Here is a 23,379-nt window from a genome sequence, read left to right on the forward strand (position 1 = left end):
TTCCACCCACAGTACAAAGACATGCAGGTAAGGTGAACTGGTAATGCTAAATCGGCCCTAGTGTGTGCTTGGGGTGTGTGTGCATTTGAGTATTTGCCCTGTGATTAACTGCACCCTGTCTAGGGTATATTCTTGCTTTGTACCCTATGCTAGCTGGGATAGGCTCCAGCAGCCCCCACGACCGGGGTGTGGATTAAGCAGGTATTAAATGAAATGACATGACACCTGTCACATTCCTAGTTAGAGGATATCATGTTTGTGCACTTGCTTCCTGGAAAGTAGTTCACGTTGGGACCCAACCTGATCAAAGCAGTTTATTTTTTAACAGTTTAAATCACATTATCCTGTTCAGGAGGTTCCAGCATATTCAACCGTTGTATTTACATTTACTAATTTGGCTTTATCCAATATGACGTATGACATTCATGATACAATTGGTTATATTTCTTTTGCTTTTCCAATTGGAGCACAGGCAGAGGCCACACAGTGTCAGGACTGAAACTCATAACCTTGGGGTCTGAAGTCCGAAGCCTTAACCACTATGCCACACTGCCGGCCTATTATTGGCGACAGAAAAGGGACAATCCTGAATCTCATGGGGATCTGCAGTTGTCTCACGTGTTCAGTTCATCAAGTCTAAAGAAACAGAGAGCTGCTATTTCTGAAAGCACAGGTTCTAATGTTGTTGCTCAAGAATGTTCATTGGGTGAGACAGACCATAACAAAACAAATGTTGAAACGTAGGTGGAATTAGATAGATAGATAGATAGATAGATAGATAGATAGATAGATAGATAGATAGATAGATAGATAGATAGATAGATAGATAGATAGATAGATAGATAGATAGATAGATAGATAGATAGATAGATATCAGACTCAGGATAATCTGGTGTGTGTTTGAATGTCTTCAGAAAACCAACCACTGTCTTTACTGTTAATTCATCCAATTCTGGTATTTCTGGCAAGCAGCACAGTAGTGATTTCGTCATACTGCTGCAGAATTGAGTCTAATATTTCAAAGCTGTAATTCCATCTCATGTTGACAGATTGCTTTAAAAAAAGGAATGCAAACTGTTTAAATGTCTGCTGTACAAAGTTATTACCAGCTACAAAATCACTGGCACAAATATTTTCAAACACAAGTTCAACTTGTTTCCATATTTTTTCTTGCTTAATGTTTCTAAAAGACACAGAGTATACAGGAGTTATTGCAAGTACAGAAAAAAAAACCAAAAACGAAGGGATGAGACATGGTCTTTATTATTATTATTATGCTGGTGAACTAGCAAGGACATTTTTTTTAAAGGGATAAGGAGAAAAGACATAATCAAAGCCAGAAATAGGCTTCAAAGCCAAGAAAACTGCCACACCAAAACCAAAACTTAAGCAAGAATCAAAAATCTTAAATATTCAGACACAAGTCAAAAGCAAAACGTTTTTTTTTTTTTTAAAGCAAAAGATGAATTGTCGAAAGGGTTTTCGATGAGTAAGTTCCCGATAAAATGATCTTTTAATCTGTCACATTGTGATTGGTAACTCACAACCTCTGTCCCAATGACAGAATGACCAAAATGGCAGTGACAACGGTACAACTTAATTCAAAGCAAGAAAAGTAAACTTTCAATGAAAAAAAAACCAATAAGAGATTCAGAATCTGGGCCTCATGTTATGATTGTAAGTCCCAAACATAGTGTAGCAGTTGAGGCGTGGAGCCACCTCTAAGACCCTCAGGTACCACTCTGAACACGAGGTAAAAGTATAATTATTATTTATTTTATAATTATACAGAGCACCAAGCACCCTCCACTCCACACTCATATAAACACTAATCTCTCATACAATAACCAATCCTCCTCGCCCAGACACGTCGCCACCCTACCTCCCAGCTCAGCTCAGTGTACTGGGCTTCCCATAGTCCTAATATATCCCCTGACCCGGAAATGGTTCCTGGCAAAACCCACAAGTCCGTTTCCTTCCGGGTCAGGGCAAACAGTCCTCTTCTTCATCCTGGGAGCACGTTGTTTCCTCCAGTCACGTGACTGTGACGCACTCCCGGGTTATAGGGCATGCAAGAGCCCACTAGCCCCCCTACAGCGACTCCCAGTGGTCCCCAAGGTATCCAGCAGGGCTGTGTATACAAACTACAAAGTCCATGAGGCCCTGCTGGAACTCGGGGCACCATCATGCTGTCCGGAGGGCTCCTCCTAGTGGCCTGGGGGTGGCGACCGGAGTCTGTAGCCGGTCGTCCATCACAATAGAAAAATTGGATTGAGGCCTCCTAAAAGGACCGTAAAGGCAGGGTCATAACCTAGCGAGCCTACTCAAAGAGATTCACACCAAATCCAGTTAGTTTTAAAACTGCTAATTGCAGACCCCAAACCAAAGTAAACTGGCAAAATAACAACAAATGTCACAAAGGATAGCTAAGACCCACAAGAGGAAGGATGATCGTAAACCCTGGGTGTTATGATATGCAGGTGTCAAACACAAAGATAATTAGGAGACAGCAGCATATTGTGGTCAAAAGAAAAATCCAGTTCAGAGCCAAAGAGACAGATGATAAAAGCCAATCAAAACACAAGGACAAAACAGGAATCTGAGTCGAGAATGAAAAAGGAGTTTAAAAACAAAAAAATTAAACCTGATGCTAGGTTATATAACCTAACTACACTAGAAATGGCAGCATAAAAGTTGTATCCAACTAAGGGATAACATATGAAGCAATTGCTTTAATCTTTATATCGGTGAAAACTGTGATGTAATTGATGCACTGACTACAGTCATGTGACACATACATCACATTACATAAGTAAAGAAACTGAAAAGTTATAGGTAAGTAACTTCAGGGTTCCTAGGCATCTGTTTCAGATGAGGTAAGTGTTTTCAGGTTTGGATTTCTTTTAGTGATTGTACTTGTGCTTAACCTATCGTCCTCTGAACGGAGTTATTTTATTGTTTCTAAGTTTCTTTTTCTGCTTCTCATTTTGCACTAATTCTAAGACCCACGTCTTTCTTTGTTGCCAACTTATTGCCTAGTTTCGTTCTATTTAACGTGTACCATCCCCTTTCTTTGTCTTGCTAATAGCTTGGTCACTGGAAGCTGGGCTCACTGCTGCTCCCTACTTAAGGTGACTTTGCATGCTGTTTCTGCGAAAGCATCAGCCCTTGTGTGCAGCCTTCCATGTGTGAAGACTTACTCGGGTAAAAACCGGTAAAATCGTGAGTCTACCTGTGCAAGTCCACTGAGCAAGGACACCGGACAAGGCCATGGACACTCCCACTCAACTAAGGTACCTGTTTCTTCCCTTTCAAAATCTTAAGCATGTGTCAACAATTCATTTCTCTCTTTAACACAAGATGTTTCTCTCACCACTTTAACAGGAGAAGGAGAAACTCAGACACCCTTCATCCACTGTGTCAAACCAGCACTTCAGACACCGTCTTCTCCTTTGGCTTGTGGAACTGCCAGTCTGTGGTCAACAAAGAAGACTTTACTCCAGCTTTCAACACCCAAAGGGGCCTCTAAGTACTGGCTCTGACAGAAAACACAGTAACACCTACAACACTTTTCTCTGCCTTCATCTTCTTCCACTCCTGCCACTCCACTGGTAGGGGTTAGGGGACAAGTACTCTTACATTGAAATGCTGGAAATTCACTCCTCTGATTAATGTATGCAATTTGACTACCTTTGAATTCCATGCTATTACTATGTCCTCTCCAGTTAACATGACCATTGTTGGTGTTTATCACCCTCCAGGTTTGCTTGGGATCTTCCTTGATGAGCTGGATGGATTGCTCTCTTCCCTCCAAAATGGTGGCAGCCCACTTCTAATTCTTGTGGAACTGAACATCCACCTAGATAGCCCTCCTTCTGCTGAATTTCTCGCTTTTCTTTCCTCATTCAGCATCACACAGCTCCACACCCCACCCACTCACAAGACTGTCAATCTGCTTGACCTTATTCTGTCAGGCAACTGCACTCCCACAAATGTAACTGTCACTCCTCTAAAAGGTCTGAATGCTTTTTCATTCAGTTCTCTCTGCTGCTTCCATCTTCTCACTCTTCTCCTCCCCCCACTATATCCTTCTGCAGACACCTCTGCTCTTTCTCTCCCACCCATTTATCTTCCATCATCTTCTTTGCTGTCTTCCTTCTGACCACGTCTCCTCTTATGACACCAACACTGCCACAGACACCCTATGCTCAACTCTGTCTTCCTGTTTTGACAATGTTTGTCCTCATTCTTCCAAGACCCTCCTGTTCCTGGCTTTCCAATGTACTCCACAATCAATGGACCAAGCTCAGGACAGCCTAAAGGAAATGGAGGAGTCCACAGCTCAGACAGATCTGGCTAAGTATCAGTCCCTTCTTCCATACTTTTCTTCTGCGACCATCAATGCTAAGGTAAGGTTCTACCAGACTAGAATTAACAGCACCACCAACACTCTCCCTCTGTCTGCTTTCATTTCCCTTCTTAATCCTTCTCCACCTCCTTCTCCAATCTCCTTGCCTGCTGATGACTTTACCACCTCATCCAGGAAAGGTTGACTGTCATAAGCAGTCAGTTCTCACTCTTGCTGCCACACATTATGCCTCCTTCCAAGCAACACCCAACATTCTCTACATTCTCTCCACTGTTTGACACTGATGTTTCCAACCTCTTCTCCAATCACCCCACTACCTGCCCACTCGAATATATTCCCTCAAATCTCCTTCAGGCCTTCACCCCCTCACTCATTCTTGCGATTACACACATCATTATCACCTCACTCAGCTTCAGGAACATTCCCTGACATCTTCAAACATGCTCTGATAAACCCACTTCTCAAAAAATCAGCACTCGATCCATCCCAAGTTAACAACTACCGGCCTATCTCTCTCCTTTCCATTCTTTCCAAAAAACTTGAACACGCTGTTTATAACCAGATCTATTCCTTCCTTGTACAGAATGAGTTGCTCGATACTGGCTTCAAGAGGAACCAGTTGACTGAGAAAGCTCTACTGACTGTGGTCGACCATCTAGGCCGTGCTAGAACTACCAACATGTCATCAGTCCTGATTCTGCTAGATCTCTCTTCTCCCTTTGACACGGTCAACTACAACATCCTTCTGGTCACACTCTCTGACCTTGGCATCACTGGGACTGCTCTCAGATGGTCTGAGTCCTATATCCTGAGCAGATCCTTCAGTGTGTCCTGGCAAGGAGAGTTGTCAAAGGCACACCAGACATGCATTGGTGTACCCTAAGGATTGGTGCTGGGTCCTCTACTCTTCTCCCTTTTCACCACTTCCCTGGGCTCCATCATCCAATCCCATGGGTTCTGTTATCACTACTATGCCAATGACACATGGCTATACCTGTCGATCCATCTGCAGGACAATATGGTATCAGCTAGAGAGTCTTTGCATGTCTTACTGATATCTCAGCCTGGATGAAGGACCTCCATCTACAGCTCAACATGGCAAAAACTGAACTTCTTGTGATCCTGGCCAACCAGTCTGCTCATCCCTCCATCTCTTTACAGCTCGGCTCACTGTTGCTAACACCTGCCATGTCAGTACGGAACCTTGGGATGGTAATTGATGAGCAGCTATCTATTTCTGACCACATTTCTACTGTTTCTCATTTATGCAGGTTCATGCTATACAACACCTGCAAGATCAGACCTTATCTGACAGAGTATGCTGCCCAACTTCTGGTCAATGCTTTGGTCTTGTTGTGTCTGGACTACTGCAACTGACTTCTGGCAGGAGTACCTGCATGTATTACCAAGCCACTGCAGATGGTTGAGAATGCAGAGGCCTGTACTGTATGTAACTAGATGAGACAGGCACATGTCACTCCTCTCTTCAGGTTGCAAACATTGGCTCCCTGTAGCAGCATGCATTAAGTTCAAATCTCTGATGCTTGCCTACAGAATAGTCAATGGGTCAGCACTTGCGTATATATAGAAACTGGTGAAGTGCTATACTCCTTCTCGACAACACATGTCTGCCAGTGAACATCTCTACGTGGCATCAAGTCTCAATCCAGACTCTTTTCCTATGTAGTTCCTAGTTGGTGGAACAGGCTGCCCACCTACATCCGTACTGCTGACTCCCTCAATGTATTTAAGAAGCGATTGAAAACCCATCTGTTCTGTGAATATCTGTCGAATTGATGAAAAAAAAGCCTTTGATTTGCGATATTTTATACTCAGTTAATTTGTTTAATTGCTTTAGTGATTGTAATCTATGATTGCATATGTTTGAATCATTACATCTTTTCACTTGTGGCAACTTTTGTTACCCGTCCTATTACACTTGTTGAAAAAACAGGCCCTATCCCTAATGTTACTCAGTTGTCTACCTCTTTTGTAAGTTGCTTTGGATAAAAGCATGTGCTAAACAAATAAATGTAAATGTAAAATAAAACTTTTTAAATTTATAAAGCATTATTTTTGAAGTTTGGGATAAACATAAACAAAATAATATCAATAGTAATATAATATAAATAATCATATATAAACGTCTACGAGTGGAAGTGTGTGTGTCTGTCCGGCCCAGAAGTGAGAGGTGGAGTCGGGGTAAGGGCTCTACCTCCAAGGAAACAGAAAACTCGCTTAGCTGCTAATAACCCAAGTGAGGCCAGCACGCCAGAAAAACAAAACCTCAGAAGAAAGACAAAGTTGCTTAGCCGCTAACAACGGCAAAATGGTATCCCTTTTACTTTTCGTCCTGCAGTTAATGCACAAGTGATGCGAGCACGTCAGCAAAATGAACCCTCCTAGGACAGAGAAGTCCAGAGTAGTTCCTTAAAATTACCTGACATCTCTACATTTCAGTTTTTTTTCTGACGATTTCAATATTTTCTAGGACCCCGGGCTTTTTACAGCACGGGCTTTCATGGCTAGTTAGTAATATAAATACTAAGATCTGCCACATCATAAAATGGATTTGAATGCATTTCTAAAATCAGGAAACAGTAAAAATTACTGATTATTTCTGATCACTCCAACACGACATTCTCAATCATTCTCCTATTACCATCTTCTGAGCACAAGTGACTTGGCATGCAAAAAACTGTACTTAATTGTGCTTCATTGTAGCTTGACTATAGCGCATATTTTGCATCATCTGTCCCTCCCCTCAATGCTCCATTTCCTCAGTAATTATTTTATTATGCATGCAAATGACATATGGCAATACCTGCATAATATTGAGTGTTGACTGGTATTGCAGTTTTGCAGTGCAGATGTAAGACATTGCTTTGATAAAAAATATAATGTCTTCAGTGTATTCTAAATTTAATATCTTGTGTACACAGTACAATGGTAATACTATTTGCTCATCAGACCAGCAAGCACTATTCAACCACTGTCCTTGTCCAACTGCCAAATCTCACTCAGTTATGCGAAATATCTCATTGCATTTTCTGAAACTGCTTTTCCTGGTGATGGACACAATGTATGTAAAGTTTAAAAATATAGGGCGTGATGAGCAAAAGAGTCAAGTCTCCCTTTGTACACAGTTTCACAAAATTGATGTGAAAATTGATTTCACATGCAAAACTAAGTAAAATAGTTTTTATTAAAGGTTTTCTTGGGAGTGGAAAGAAAGACACACTGCTCCTTATGGGATTAGCAATGCTGTACACCCCTTTCAGACCCATTGATTTCTCAGAAAAATTTCCAGATAAAAATAAACAGGTGAACAGTGTTTTTGGAAATGCAATAAGGCTAAAGACATTCCAGAATGAGACAAAAGGGCACTCTGTTAAACAAAAGCTATAATCCAACAAGGTAACAAATTTGTTGTACCTGAGGGAAAAAAGCTACCCGTGGTCTTCCAGTTTAAACATTTTACGTGTTTTGTTGAATCAACAGAGTTTAGCCCACCAGCCACAACACACTCCTGCTGCCTGATGAAAAGTGTAGTCCCTCATCAGCACAGCTAAAAGTTTACAGATGAGATGAAACTACAGTGTGGGAAAATGTTTATATGTGGACCACCAGGGAATGAACAGCTCCCTCAACCCTGACACAGACAGGCTGAGATACAAGTTGAACACAGCACACGTTTTACTCTTCAGTGGGGAAGCGTTTTCTGTTGCTCCCCACTTCACAGCCCAGTATAAAGCACCAAGTACAACACAATACAACACAGCCCTTCTTTCTTTCTTTCTTTCTTTCTTTCTTTCTTTCTTTCTTTCTTTCTTTCTTTCTTTCTTTCTTTCTTTCTTTCTTTCTTTCTTTCTTTCTTTCTTTCTTTCTTTCTTTCTTTCTTTCTTTCTTTGCCTCCACTCCTCCTCACAAGCTTTGTCCTCCACCTCCCAACTCTGGCTCCTGACTAGTGGTGAGGCGGCTCCTTTTATAGTGTACCCAGAAGTGCTCTGGGTGTGGCAGCACCCCCTGGGCGACAAACTGAACTCAACAGAACTGCTCCAAACTACAACTCCCGACATGCCCTGCAGGGATCTGTGGTGCTGTAGCAACCCAGGGGTAGGCACCCTCTAGTGTCCTGGGGAAGATAATGTCCCCAATATGGTCTCTCCCTCGGTCCATCCACCCAGTTGGTATCCTGGCCGGGTAGTTGCCCTGGCCATTGATCACAATACACACACATATATATATATATATACACACATATTATATATATATATATATTGTGGTGCCCGGCGGGCGTCCATGCCCGGCCGGGACGCCCAGGAGGAGTGGAGGAGGGCTTGTGCCTCCTCCAGGACATGAGGGGGCATCCTCCCTGGTTGTATTGGGGGCTCTACCCTGTATATATACCCTGTGTATAAAAGGGGCCGCCTCCCTCCAGTCAAGGACAAGAGTCGGGAGGAAGTAGGATGACGTCAGGAGGAGGACAAGGAGGCGGCCTGAAGAAGGCATTGTGTTGTGGCCAGGACTTTGGGGCTTGTGAGCACAGTATGGACAATGTAAATAATACTGTAAATAAACGTGTGTTGGGTGACATGAACGTGTCTGCCTGTCTGTGTCCAAGCCAGTCTCCACAATATATATACACATATATATATATAGACACATATTATACACATATATATACATACAGGCATATGAAAAAAGTTGCTAGTCCCTGAACTAGCCACACAGCCCCACAGCATGATGAAACCTCCACCAAATTTGACAGTAGGTAGCAGGTGTTTTTCTTGGAGTGCGGTGTTCTTCTTCCACCATGCAAAGTGCTCAGCCAATGATAAACAAAAATCCAAAGAATTAAGAGGATGGAGGTATTTTTGACCATTCTTCCATACAAAATCTCTCCAATTCAGTGGACAGCCTGCTTCAAATCATCCCATAGATTTTCAATGACATTCAAGTCAGGGGAATGTGATGGCCATTCCAGAACATTGTACTTCTCCCTCTGCATGAATGCCATTGTAGATTTCGAACTGTGTTTTGGGTCATTGTCTTGTTGGAATATCCAACCCCTGATGCTTGAACATTATCCTGAAGAATTTGTTGATACTGGGTTGAATTCATCCGACCCTCGACTTTAACAAGGGCCCCAGTCCCTGAACTAGCCACACAGCCCCACAGCATGATGGAACCTCCACCAAATTTAATAGTAGGTAGCAGGTGTTTTTCTTGGAGTGCTGTGTTCTTCTTCTGCTATGCAAAGTGCTTTTTGTTATGACCAAATAACTCAATTTTTGTCTCATCAGTCCAAAGCACTTTATTCCAAAATGAATCCGGCTTGTCTAAATGAGCATTTCCATACAACAAGTGACTCTGTTTGTGGCGTGAGTGCAGAAATGGCTTCTTTCTCATCACCCTGCCATACAGATGTTCTTTGTGCATATTGCGCTGAATTGTAGAACGATGTGCAGATACACCATCTGCAGCAAGATGTTCTTGCAAGTCTTTGGAGGTGATCTGTGGGTTGTCTGTAACCATTCTCACAATCCAGCGCATATGCCACTCCTGTATTTTTCTTGGCCTGCCACACCTAGGGTTTAACAGCAACTGTGCATGTAGCCTTCCATTTCCTGATTACATTCCTTACAGTTGAAACTGACAGTTTAGACCTCTGAAATAGCTTTTTGTAGCCTTCCCCTAAACCATGATAAGGAATAATCTTTGTTTTCAGATCTTTTGAGAGTTGCTTTGAGGATCCCATGCTGTCACTCTTCAGAGGAGAGTCAAAGGGAAGCACAACTTGCAATTGACCACCTTAAATACCTTTTCTCATGTTTGGACACACCTGTCTATGAAGTTGAAGGCTTAACGAGATAATCCAACCAATTTAGTGTTGCAAGTAATCAGTATTGAGCAGTTACATGCATTCAAATCAGCAAATTACAAGGGGACCCAAATTTTTGCATAGCCAGTTTTTCACATTTGATTTAATTTCAAACAACTAAATATTGCTTCACTAAAAATCTTTGTTCGGAAAACACCCCAGTACTCCGATGTTCGTAGGAAATGAAAGACATACCACTGTTATCTTTTTTGTTGAAAGTAAATTATTATGCAGGCTGAGAGGTGTTCCCAAACTTTTTCATATGACTCTGTATAAATATATATACATACACTAGGGGGTTAACCGGAAATACAATTTAAAGAGATTATTTTCATTTCATTCATTGTCATTAATTTTTTATTTCTTGATATTTGCCAGTAATGGGAATAAAGCTGTATTGAATGAGTTATTCCCCCTCCCCAGGGGGCGTGCTTTAAGCCAGCTGCCTCTTGTGCCGTGTTGCATGATCTGTATGTCGCTGTGCACGTCGATCATTTAAAAGCTTGTACAGCAGCTCTCCTTTTGTCTCACTTCCTTGTCTCGCGGGACAGTAAAGTGTCTCTGAGAAATTGTTTCTAAGTAAGGCATGACATGAAAAAGTCACTATCTCACAGGTCTTGCTTCCTAAGGTTGTGATGTCTAGTCTCGCGTGATGTTAAAGTGTCTCTCCGAGATGATCACGTCTCGATCCAAAATATTTTTATATAATAGATAAATATATATACAGTATATATACATACTATATATATTGAACACCATTCTCCCTGGCTCAATGGTGCAGATTTAACTGGTCACTTAGCAACATAGTTTCGTAATTCACAAACAAATTCAATTCAATTTCCCTCAAATTACTAGGTTGTCATTAATATTAGACTAAAAGTAGCCTGTCACTGGCCCAGATGGGGCCCTATCCCACCAAACCGGTTCTGTTGTTCATATTGTGAAGTGTTGTTGGTGATGTAAATGTTGATAAGTGAGTAAGTACACCCATCAGATAAATGGCAGCGTGGGAAGGAGTTTGTTTAGTTGTTTCCCCTCCTGTAACTTTTCTATACATTCAAATTAAAGGTCCTTGAGTTTGTATACTGTAGTTTCTTGCCATTGTCCTCATAATCTTGAATGGCTCAATCACTATACTTAGTCACATACAATTATCCAGCTACCTGTTATCAAATCTGGTTATTTAGCTCAAGAACTGGACCCTATCCTGGCAGCAAGATATCAAATGAAAAGCAGGAACCAAAACTGAACATGGTGCCATTTTATCAAAGGCCAGACTTTCTCAGAACTATTATCAATGGCTCAGGGTCAGCTTTTGAATCAACAATTAACCTGACATGCAGTTGGTGAAAAAGTAGTGTGAGAAACCAATGCAGTCAAAGAAAGAACATGCAAGTTCCATACATGTATGGGCTGGATTTAAAACAAAGGATGTTGTAACTATTTTGTAACTGTTTCTACTCTGCCAAACAATTAGTGAGAAAAAATATTACTTGAACTCTAATTAGTCAAGCATTTGGATGTGAGCAGGATTTTCCTGCTTGATCTCTGCTTGATTTAAATAGATACTGTATATTGCTGAAAAGTCCAAAGGCAATGTTTTCAGCCAGTAACTGTAAACCTCAATCTTCTTGGGGCATTTGCATGAAAAATAAAAGGGCATACTTGATTGTCAAAAAAGCAGCAAAATATGTCATGTTTTCTGGCAGGAGATGATGATTTAACAATTTCTCTCAAACTCACTAAGAAGAATCAGTGAGAGACCAAAGAAGATTTAATGTGTTTTTGTAAATGACTGTATATCAAACGAGCTTGTCATTGCATTTAATGAAGGCCATTATCAACGGAGCACCATGTAACCTCTGAATATATTAGGTATATTATGATATGGAAATGAAAAGAGCTAATGCTGTGAATCACTGTAGGTAAAAGAAAAATTAAAGAACAGTCTATATGTCATGTGGATGGTGTAATTTAATCTTGTGATAAAAATATGTACAAAATGTACTTAGAAAAAAATAATACCTTTAGAAACCAGTTGTTGATTTTAACAGGTTAGTACAGATAAGACCTTATGAAACACCTGTTACAAAAAACCCTCTTAGTCAGGGGCAAAAGCAAAAATCCTGACTACAAATCCCATTGGTCCAAGAGTGGCACCAAGGAAGCACAAGAACAGCATAAATTCAGATCTAAGAATTTGGCTTCTTACAAATCTTAGGTTTCTTTGTCACAGCAGATAGATAGATAGATAGATAGATAGATAGATAGATAGATAGATAGATAGATAGATAGATAGATAGATAGATAGATAGATAGATAGATAGATAGATAGATAGATAGATAGATAGATAGAACTTGAACTTTATTTGTCTTGGGTAGAAAATGTGAGTACCTAGAAAAAAATTAGTGTGCATAAGTGGAAATTGGGAAAACTTCATATACATAGTGACTGGGCCAAGTTTTGAACCCAGAACATGGAGCTATAAAGCACATACCCAAAAGCAATATTGCAGCCCTCCTTGCCATGCCTAAAAATGTTTGAAATCTATTAATGCACATTAATATGTCAGTTGTTAGCATTTTATTTCCCTGTGTCCAAAACGAGTACAGACAATTTTAGTTTCCATCCATATATTTTCAAGTTACATAACTGTAAAAAGCCAAATTCTGGAGAAGATGCTAGTCTTTGATAAGTCATGATCAGGCCCACATCCAGCCACTTTAGAATCATCAGCTATGCCGTATACATTTGCAATGTGGGAGAAAACTGGAGCCCACAGAGTAAACCTACACAAACACATGTTAAACATCCAAATAACTCATAGAAGACATGCCAGAAGGTAAGAAACTGAGTCTAAGCACTCTACTGTGCTCCTTCCCACCTACTGTACTTCCTACAGAGTGGCTAGGAAAAGATAATGGGCAAGAAGCACAAAAAGTAACACGCCGTATTCATTATTTTTTACTTGTACACTAACTTTCAGATTTATATACAGCCTAAAAATGTATAATTTTCCCACATCCTTGGAATTTTGTCTATAATTAAGAAATATTGAAAAAAGGGAAAAATGTCACATAACTGATCTCCATACTTCTGAAGTTTGACAGTTCATTTTGTGTCATGCTTTTTTTCATTTAGGTCATTGTTCAGCCAGGGATCATGGAATCACGCTTCAGTTGGATGAAGTGGCTTTGAGAAGCCTGTGTTACGTATTTTCAACCAGTTTTAGTAATGAATCACTGCAAATGCTTTAAATCAAACTCTGCATTAAAATAAACTGAGTTTTTACCAGTTGCCTATATTTTATATAGTGCCTTCACATCAGAGTCCATCTAAAAGTGGTTCAAAGTGTTGAGTATAGAATACTTTTTTCTGACAGAAATTATGGCTCTGTATTTTTACCACAGATATGTTAAGTAATAATTTCATTATATTTAGTTAATGTATACTGTAGTACAATGTGCATGAGTACATATTAAAGTATTACTACAGTATAATCTTACTACTATTGTAAACTCCATGGTCCAGACCTATAGTCATATGAAAAAGTTTGGGAACACCTCTCAGCCTGCATAATAATTTACTTTCAACCAAAAAGATAACAGTGGTATGTCTTTCATTTCCTACGAACATCGGAGTACTGGGGTATTTTCTGAACAAAGATTTTAGTGAAGCAGTATTTAGTTGTATGAAATTAAATCAAATGTGAAAAACTGGCTGTGCAAAAATGTGGGTCCCCTTGTAATTTTGCTGATTTGAATGCATGTAACTGCTCAGTACTGATTACTTGCAACACCAAATTGGTTGGATTAGCTCGTTAAGCCTTGAACTTCATAGACAGGTGTGTCCAATCATGAGAAAAGGTATTTAAGGTGGTCAATTGCAAGTTGTGCTTCCCTTTGACTCTCCTCTGAAGAGTGACAGCTGGGGTTTCAAAGCAACTCTCAAAAGATCTGAAAACAAAGATTGTTCAGTTTCATGGTTTACGGGAAGGCTACAAAAAGCTATCTCAGAGGTTTAAACTGTCAGTTTCAACTGTAAGGAATGTAATCAGGAAACGGAAGGCCACAGGCACAGTTGCTGTTAAACCCAGGTTTGGCAGGCCAAGAAAAATACAGGAGTGGCATATGCGCAGGATTGTGAGAATAGTTACAGACAACCCACAGATCACCTCCAAAGACCTGCAAGAACATCTTGCTGCAGATGGTGTATCTGTACATCGTTCTACAATTCAGTACAATTTGCACAAAGAACATCTGTATGGCAGGGTGATGAGAAAGAAGCCATTTCTGCACTCACGCCACAAACAGAGTCGCTTGTTGTATGCAAATGATCATTTAGACAAGCCAGATTAATTTTGGAACAAAGTGCTTTGGACTGATGAGACAAAAATTGAGTTATTTGGTCATAACAAAAAGCGCTTTGCATAGCAGAAGAAGAACACCGCACTCCAAGAAAAACACCTGCTACCTACTGTCAAATTTGGTGGCGGTTCCATCATGCTGTGGGGCTGTGTGGCTAGTTCAGGGACTGGGGCTCTTGTTAAAGTCGAGGGTCGGATGAATTCAACCCAGTATCAACAAATTCTTCAGGATAATGTTCAAGCATCAGTCACAAAGTTGAAGTTACGCAGGGGTTGGATATTCCAACAAGACAATGACCCAAAACACAGTTCGAAATCTACAAATGCATTCATGCAGAGGGAGAAGTACAATGTTCTGGAATGGCCATCACAGTCCCCTGACTTGAATGTCATTGAAAATCTATGTGATGATTTGAAGCAGGTTGTCCATGCTTGGCAGCCATCAAATTTAACTGAATTGGAGAGATTTTGTATAGAAGAATGGTCAAAAATACCTCCATCCAGAATCCAGACACTCATCAAAGGCTATAGGAGGCGTCTAGAGGCTGTTATATTTGCAAAAGGAGGCTCAACTAAGTATTGATGTAATATCTCTGTTGGGGTGCCCAAATTTATGCACCTGTCTAATTTTGTAATGATGCATATTGCATATTTTCTGTTAATCCAATAAACTTAATGTCACTGCTGAAATACTACTGTTTCCATAATGCAGGTCATATATTAAAAGGAAGTTGCTACTTTGAATGCTCAGCCAATGCTAAACAAAATTCCAAAGAATTAAGAGGGGTTCCCAAACTTTTTCATATGACTGTAAGAAAGAGATGTTTCTCAGGTGGTCATAGACTATCAGAAGAAACAGGGTTACCAGTGGAAGGTACAAGTAGATTACTTAGAAGAAGCAATTATAAGAGACTGCTCCTGTGCTGCTAAAATCCATTGGCCTGAGTGTGTGGTGGCTGGTGAACCTTAGGTAAGATCCTGGCTTTGGATCGCTCCCAGACATGGCACCACTAACCTCAGCTGTGCAGTGTAAAGTAGAGTTGTATGTGCAGATTCGGGGTGAGATGGCTGGGAGCACATGGAGCCTCAGAATATCTATGTGGCGTTATAGACCAGCCTAAGTAGGAGACAGCAGATTTAGCCTAAAATTGGACAAATGGGTCTTTTAAGAGCCAACTACCATCAATATTATGAGTGAGTGACAATTTCATTCCACCATCTCGCACATAAAGGGTTGTTACATTATAAATAAACAAGCTGGTGCTTTGAAGTTTATCCACTTACACAGTTACACAAGGTATCTGCCTATTTTAGGTAGTCTATGTAGATATAAACTACAGCTCACATAACCTACAATTATATAACACCAGTAACATCACACTGCACGATAACGTGCAGTGAACACACTTGACTTGAGCATTCATAGTTTTCATCCTCTTTCTCTGTACGTTTAGCATCCATTTGCTCAGAGGTTGATGAGCTTGCTGCTTCTTGAGCAGCTCTTCTTTTCTCCACCCTAGCAACCCGCTGCTTCTCTTCTTTCGTCGGCATCTTTTCGCATTAAAACTGATGAAGTTAGTTTTTGTGTTGGAATTACTTAGTACATTTTCTTTAAATTTTCAATCTACCTCAAGAATGATTAAAGATATGAAGAGGTAGGGGAAGTGACCGCGAAGGTGGTAGGGAATGAGAACGATGGAAGTACGCATGTGCCTCACGGCCACCCTGCTGCGCGCTGCCGAGAGTTGATTCTACAATAAACAAAATAAAATAAAAAGAGTAATAAAAATCATCACCCCGAAAGTGAATAGTAGACGTCATGTAGTATATGTGTACCAAATTTCAGGTCAATAGGTGAAACAGTTTGCGAGCTACAGGTGATTTAAAATCCTGGACAGACAAACGAACAGCCACGGTAGCGTATTATATACGTAAGAAGATTTGACAAATGGGTCCTCACAGCTCCAGCTCCAGTGCCTGGCCACTGTTTGTGTGTGGAGTTTGCACATTCTCTCCATGTCCTTTTCTAACCTTCATTAGATACTACTGTATCTTCTCACAAGCCAAAGACATACAGATTACTCTCAATGATGACTCTGAGATGGCCAGACTTAAGAGCGTGTGTGAGTGTGCCCAGAAATGACATCCAATGCAAAGCTGGTTCATGCCTTGCACCTGATACTACCCAGATAGGTTCCTGCTCCTCATTAAACCCTATGACTACAATGGATTAGATCGATCGATCGAACGAACGAACGAACGAACGAACGAACGAACGAACGAACTTTATTTGTTCCCAAGGGGAGTTTGGGTTTTACAGAAGTTCTTTAAATAAATAAATAAAAACTGCAAATAGATAAAAGATAAATATATATATATTGTCACAGGAGGCTGGGAGACAGACTCAGCCGGGATGCCTGGAAGGACCGGGAGGCGGTTTATACTTCCCCTGGGCCACGAGGGGGCAACCGCCCTGGAGCTTGAGGAGACCACGGGAAAGGAGCAAGAAGGCTCAAGCCCACTGGGGCCAGTGGCCTCCGCCAGGGGGCGCCCCGAGCCTCATGGAGCCTGGGAAACAGACACTTCCACCACACCTGGGAAGGTGGAGGAAGATCCTTCCAGGGACGCCCGGAGTGCTTCCGGGTGCAAGGGCAGCACTTCCGCCACACCAGGAAGTGCTGCCGGAAGAGTGTCATCAGGCACCTGGAGCACATCCGGGTGGGAATAAAAGGGGCCGCCTCCCTACAATCAGGGAGCTAGAGTCTGGAGTGGGAGCAGGACAAAGCTCCTGGGAGGAGAGGAAAGGTGGCCCATGGACATTTGGAGGACAGACCCGTGGAGAGGGTGATTGGTGCTAGGGGCACTGTGTGTTGTGTGGGACTTTATTAATGTACAATAAACGTGTGTTTGGACAAAGTGCTTATGTTAGCCTGATGGTGTTTGGACCCGAGCTCACAATATATATATATATATATATATATATATATATATATATATATATATATATATATATATATATATATATATATATATATACACACACACAAACTATGGTCTGAACACACACCAGAATGACTAAAAAGGAAGAAAATTTAAAAGAAAGAAAACTTCTGACTCGGCAGTCACAACGAGGCATTATGCAGACGTATTGCTGTTGGTATAAAGAAAGCCCCAGTGGTATTTCTTGGCACACTTCTGCTGAATAATTTGTTGGCTGAAAGTACACAGCTTTAATGTGTCAGAGAGAGGATGTGCAGCATTGCTCATAATGGCACTCAGTTTTGGAAATTAAATAAAATATATTTTAGCTGTTTGTGCTACCAGCCATCAGCTGAAACAAAATGGCTTAATGTGCATACTGTATATATGTAAGTTCTATCTAACAGTTAAACAAATTTAATTTGTAAATTGTCATACTTGCAACTCACCACATGTCAATCTGAGTAGAATACTCTGTGGATCCCACGAGCACATCAGGAGGGCGGTACCAGAGTGTTACCACTTCATTGGAATAAGTCTTCGTGGGCACTGACTTGGCTCGAGCAAGACCTGCAGAAGAAGGGATGTGTTTTGGTAAAATGAAGTGGTATGTTCACAGCATAAGACAGTAATATCTGAGTGACTCATTTTAATAGTATGTAAAGTATCTGAGGATATCCAAGAAGCAATGGCATTAAGAATTGACCGTGTGGCTCCAATACTTGACTCTATGGCTGGCAGGAGGGGCTTACCGAAATCAGCAAGTTTTAGTTCACCCCGCTCATTGATAAGGAGATTCTGAGGCTTGAGGTCCCTGTGAAGGATCTTCCTCTTGTGGCAATAAGACAGGCCCCTCAGGAGCTGAAACATGAAGATCTACCAAAAGTGGGAAGATGCTTGTTAGAAAGATGAGGAGGAGTGAAATAAACAGTTTAACATTGTACCACAAGGCTGCACCTTAATAAGCTCACCAAAGAAGGATTATGTGACATTTAGCCAGTCATCTGTGGTAACTATTCTGTGCTTCAGATGTACAAAGGATATGATCAACTTGCTTCATATGTAATATATAAAGGTATCATATGCAATTATGACGGAGTGATGAACTGGTCCAATGTTGTTAATAGCCTTAAGGAAAGTGATCTGCTCCTGAATTTGGTAATTAGGAGAGTGACATGCAATAAGAATAATTAAGAGTGGCTTCTGACACCCATAATCCCCACTGGTGGGAGGAGGGTTGTGTGTTGCAGTATCTGCTATAGTTTTAGTCCAATAACTTATATGAGCTGTTGTGTAAAGTCTGATTTTCCAGTGATAACCTAAGAGATTGCCAATGTTATGTAACTGTATGTACAGTGTCAGGATTCTTTGCATTTTCCATAACTTATAAATTTTATACAAAATTTGAATGTGAAGAAATCAAAGGCAGATCATGAAACTGGTTGGAATGAAGAGTAGGGAGTCCTTGGGATCATGGTGACCTTGGCTTAGAATTTTACATTACTATGTTCAGTGGACAAATCTGAAGACAGGATCTCTGCTATTCACTTTGGGAGCACAAGTCCCTCCTTTTTTTGTGATCGATAATATCATCAAAAATAATAAGTAACAGCAAGAAATATGGAATGTCAAAAAGTCCACAAAAACCCATACTCTCCAGACACATGACTTAGAGATCATTTTTGTGTATCTACAAAGTTTTTCAGCAGTCTTTCAGCAGTTATGGTGGTGATAACCAAACTGATAATTTATTTTTATAAGTTCTGGAATAGCATTCTGAGTTTTCATTTTGGGAAAAATCTAAGAATAGAAGAATCAAGCAATGCCTTCTTTAACAGCTTATTGAGGTGGGATGGGGTTTTGATTGTTATTAAAAATAAAACTTTGTTGTTGCGTAATAGACTTTGCTACTTGTGTTATAGTGGGAGGATATCATATTTAGGAAGGAGAAACATCAGAGTTGTCTGTGACTGGCCGGGTTCTCTATTATATTGTATTGTACAGCTCTTACCTTCACATTTTGTACATTCATGATGCCACAATTGTCCAGATACTGTTTCAAATCATTGTCCTGAAACACAATTGAAATAAAGATAAAATGGAAGTACATTATTACAATCCATGAATTGTCTGTTGTACAGGTTTATGGTCAAATTGCTGCAGAGTGGGGTAAGTTTTTTTTTTTAACATAATTTTTTTGTTTATTTAGAAATCTTAGTTTTTGTCACTTATTGACGGTAACAAATATTTTGCATACTGATATACCTAATTCTAGGAGTAGTATTTAATTAGGCCGTACTTTGCTTTGATAGATTGATAGAACTTTATTTGGAATTTTGTTTTTTTTACAGACGATCTTTAAATAAATAAATACATAGATAGATAAAATACACACACACACACACACACATATATATTATGAGGGGCCGTTCAGGAAAAAAAGATTGGTTCATAAATATATACATTGGTTCAGATATATATATCAGTTCGGATTCATTGGTTTGAATATATACACTGGTATATATATACACTTTATGGTCTGAGCACACACCAGAATGACTAAAAAGGAAGAAAAATTGAATATGAAAGAAAAATCTTCTGACTTTGCTGTCACAGTCCCAGTAAGACTTTATACAGGAGTGTTGCTGTTGGCATAAAGGAGCCCCAGTAGGCTTTTGTGTAACACTTTTGCTGAATGATTTGTTTGTTGGCATGTCAGAGAGAGGATGTGCAACATTGTTCATAATGACACAGAGTTTTGATTTAATTCTCTCCTTTACTACGACCTCCAGTGGGTTCAGAGTGCATCCCATAACTCAGCCTGCCTTTTTAATCAGCTTGTTAATTTGGTGGGCCTCTCTTGAGGTGATGTTACCAGCCCAGCACATTATAGTTTAGAAAATCGCACAGGCCATCAAAGAGTTGTAGAAGACGTAAAGGATGTCACTTCCTACATTAAAGGACGCAGTCTCCTATAAAGAAGAGTCTACTCTGCCCTTTCTTATATAGCTCCTCAGTGTTCCGAGATCAATCCAAGCTATCACTGTTGTGGACTTCTAAGTACTTGTAGGAATGGAATACCTCTACATCCACTCTCTTGAACAGTGCCTGGGCATAGAGACTCTCTGGTGCAGTGATAGTCAATAACCAGTTCCTCGGTTTTGCATGTTAAATTGCAGACAATTTTCTTGGCACCAAGAAACAAATTTCTCCACCTGACTCCTATATTCTTTTTCAGGGCTGGGCAATGTCGGTTCTGGACAGCCTCAGTGGCTACAGGTTTTCATTCCAACCCAACTGCTTAATTAGAAACCAATCCTTGCCAGTCTTGCACCTTATTTAATTTTATGGCTTGTTTGTCTGCAATGTAAGGTTCTTATATCGTAGATATTTTATTCTCCAAGAATATCATCCAAATGATTTGAAGCCTAAAACAGATAATTTTCAGTCTGTCACATTTTCTATTACATGTTTTATTAAATTAAACAGTGCATGATGAACACACACAGATGTAAATGAAAACAAACTGGATGGAGAACTGCTGGCTGCTTTGTCATTTACATTTAATAAGGAGCCATTAAAACAGTGAATACAGCTGTTTAAGACTGAAATAAGCAATCGAGGGTGGGGAACCTTAACAAGCAAGACCACTAAAATGAGGCATCAAAATGTCACTTAAGCAATAAGTGTTTCATCAGCAATAATTGTTTTCTCATTAAGAAACTGGGTTGGAACATAAACCTCAAGACATTGCAGCTCTCCAGGACCGACATTGCCCACCCCTGTTCTCTCATCCCCTTTATCACAACATCCCATAAGTGCAGAATCATCTGTGAATTTCTGCCAGTGACATGACCTGATGTTATATTTATAGCCTGAGGTGGACAGAGCAAAGACAAAACGAGACAGGACTGTTCCTTGTGGGGCTCCTGTGTTGTTCACATCCATATCAGAGACAGTCCTTGAGTCTCACAAACTGGTCTGTACTCATTAGGTGAAGAGACGTCTGCCTTCTTTGGGACAGGAACAATGCCGGATGTATTCCACAGCAGTGGCCTTTTCTGTAACCTTAGGGACAGACTAAACAGGTAACACCACAAAAATGGTCAGCACAAGCTTTAAGAACTTCACTGACTCCATTTGGTCCTACCTCACATTGCATCACAACACACTTAAAAATAATGGAACCCACAAACTTACTCCATTTTGTGGTTCCTCAAAGAGCTACTGCTTGAAAAAAGAACTCTTTTCATTCTGTTAAGGGTTGTTTTGGATATAAAATTGGTTCTCTGGACTTTCAAGGGGTTCCTGTCTTAAATGTATTGTAGGCAGCCTAGGAGGATATTGACAGATCAAGACAATTTGAACTTAGGCTGTGTTTTTGTATGTAGCAGGAGTCTTTTTAAAATCCTGAACCCATTGTTATTTTTCAAATACATTTTCATCTATTTGTGGTTATTTATAAAAGCTATTATGGATCTAACTAAATAAAGGTTCCTTCTGGAATCATCATATGGAAGGTTCTTTATGGAATTAAAATGCTTTCTCTATGGCATCGCTCTCAAGAACCACTTTTGGTTCTAATTGACACCTTTATTTTTAAGAGTACAGATGCTGTCATGTGTGAAGGGGTTACATTCCTGTTCACTGATCCTCTATGAGTGTGCATGGGTGAATGAGTGTGCCCTGTAAATAGTTAGGGTAGTTCCTGCCTTCCACATGATATTGGTAGGGTAGAATTGGCTTTATCCTCCCTCAGAACCTAATGTGGAGGAATCAAAATTGTAAGTAGATGGATTGATAGGATCAGATAATACAGATATATGTGTGAATATCTTCATTTTTGTTATTTTAGGAAAAGGGTGATTTATTTATTAACACAATAATCAATATTAAAATGGCAGATGACAGGCTGCAAGTTTTTAAAAGGCTGTTCATAGAGAATATATCTATATGGTAGACTCACCAGGTACTCAAACACAAGGGTGAGAGAACGATCCGTGTGGATGATGTCATGTAGCGTCACAATGTTGGCATGCTTTAGGTTCTTCAGCAGGGACACTATAAAACATATTAAATCATTGTTTTAATGAACTTAATGCATTCCCAGTCTTTAACACGTTGATGCTTTCGGATAGAGCCTTTTAATGCCTTGGATTACCAAAAGTTTTCAGATGACAATAAGAACAGACGTTTTGAAAAGAATGAGCTATTGTAAGTTCACTGACCAGTAGACAGCACTATTCTTACCAAAATGAAGCTGCTATGAGTATATTAGCTGTAATAATTATCATTTTATTTATAAAACACATATGCTTCTCATAATATACCAGTTATCTCCCCCCCCCCCCCTCACCACAATCATCCCTAGGATATGCATGCTCACTCCAAAAACCTGGTGGGGTTCAGTTGTCGTACCCTCTCGGATGGCAGTGCAGGGGGCGCCCTCTTCGTGTTCTAATCGAATTTCTTTCAGGGCCACCAGGTTCTCGGTCAGTTTACTCCGACCTTTAAACACAGTGGCGTACGTCCCCTGATCAAGAACAAGAAAACAATGAATCATGAGAAAGAATCTTGCTGGAATTGATACTGTCATTTACTCCACAGCAGCCTGGGGTTTAAACATTCAGCAAATTAGAGAGTGGCTGACATGAACACAAGTTTTGGCAGTACTTTGCTGTACATTATAATAATTTTTAACATTTCTTTATAGTAATTTTCATGTGTTAAAGTAAAGTTATATAGTTGCAGAGTCAACAGCAATGTTTCCTCATAGGTCC

General features: G+C 40.2%; 1 protein-coding gene across 3 annotated transcripts in view; it reads right to left on the bottom strand.

The window, feature by feature from the left end:
* The window catches only part of cdk18 (cyclin dependent kinase 18), a 328,641-nt gene that overhangs the window by 65,973 nt on the left and 239,289 nt on the right, over positions 1–23,379 (bottom strand). For all 3 annotated transcript variants that reach the window (XM_028797139.2, XM_051924616.1, XM_051924615.1), the window contains exons 6-10: positions 23,018–23,132; positions 22,566–22,660; positions 19,611–19,670; positions 18,352–18,475; positions 18,049–18,169 (exon numbers count right to left, since the gene is read on the bottom strand). In XM_028797139.2, coding sequence (XP_028652972.1) covers positions 18,049–18,169; positions 18,352–18,475; positions 19,611–19,670; positions 22,566–22,660; positions 23,018–23,132 — 515 coding nt within the window. The remainder of the gene's footprint in view (positions 1–18,048; positions 18,170–18,351; positions 18,476–19,610; positions 19,671–22,565; positions 22,661–23,017; positions 23,133–23,379) is intronic.

The sequence above is a fragment of the Erpetoichthys calabaricus genome, chromosome 3 (assembly GCF_900747795.2).
Source record: "Erpetoichthys calabaricus chromosome 3, fErpCal1.3, whole genome shotgun sequence".
In the NCBI taxonomy this organism is placed as follows: domain Eukaryota; kingdom Metazoa; phylum Chordata; class Cladistia; order Polypteriformes; family Polypteridae; genus Erpetoichthys; species Erpetoichthys calabaricus.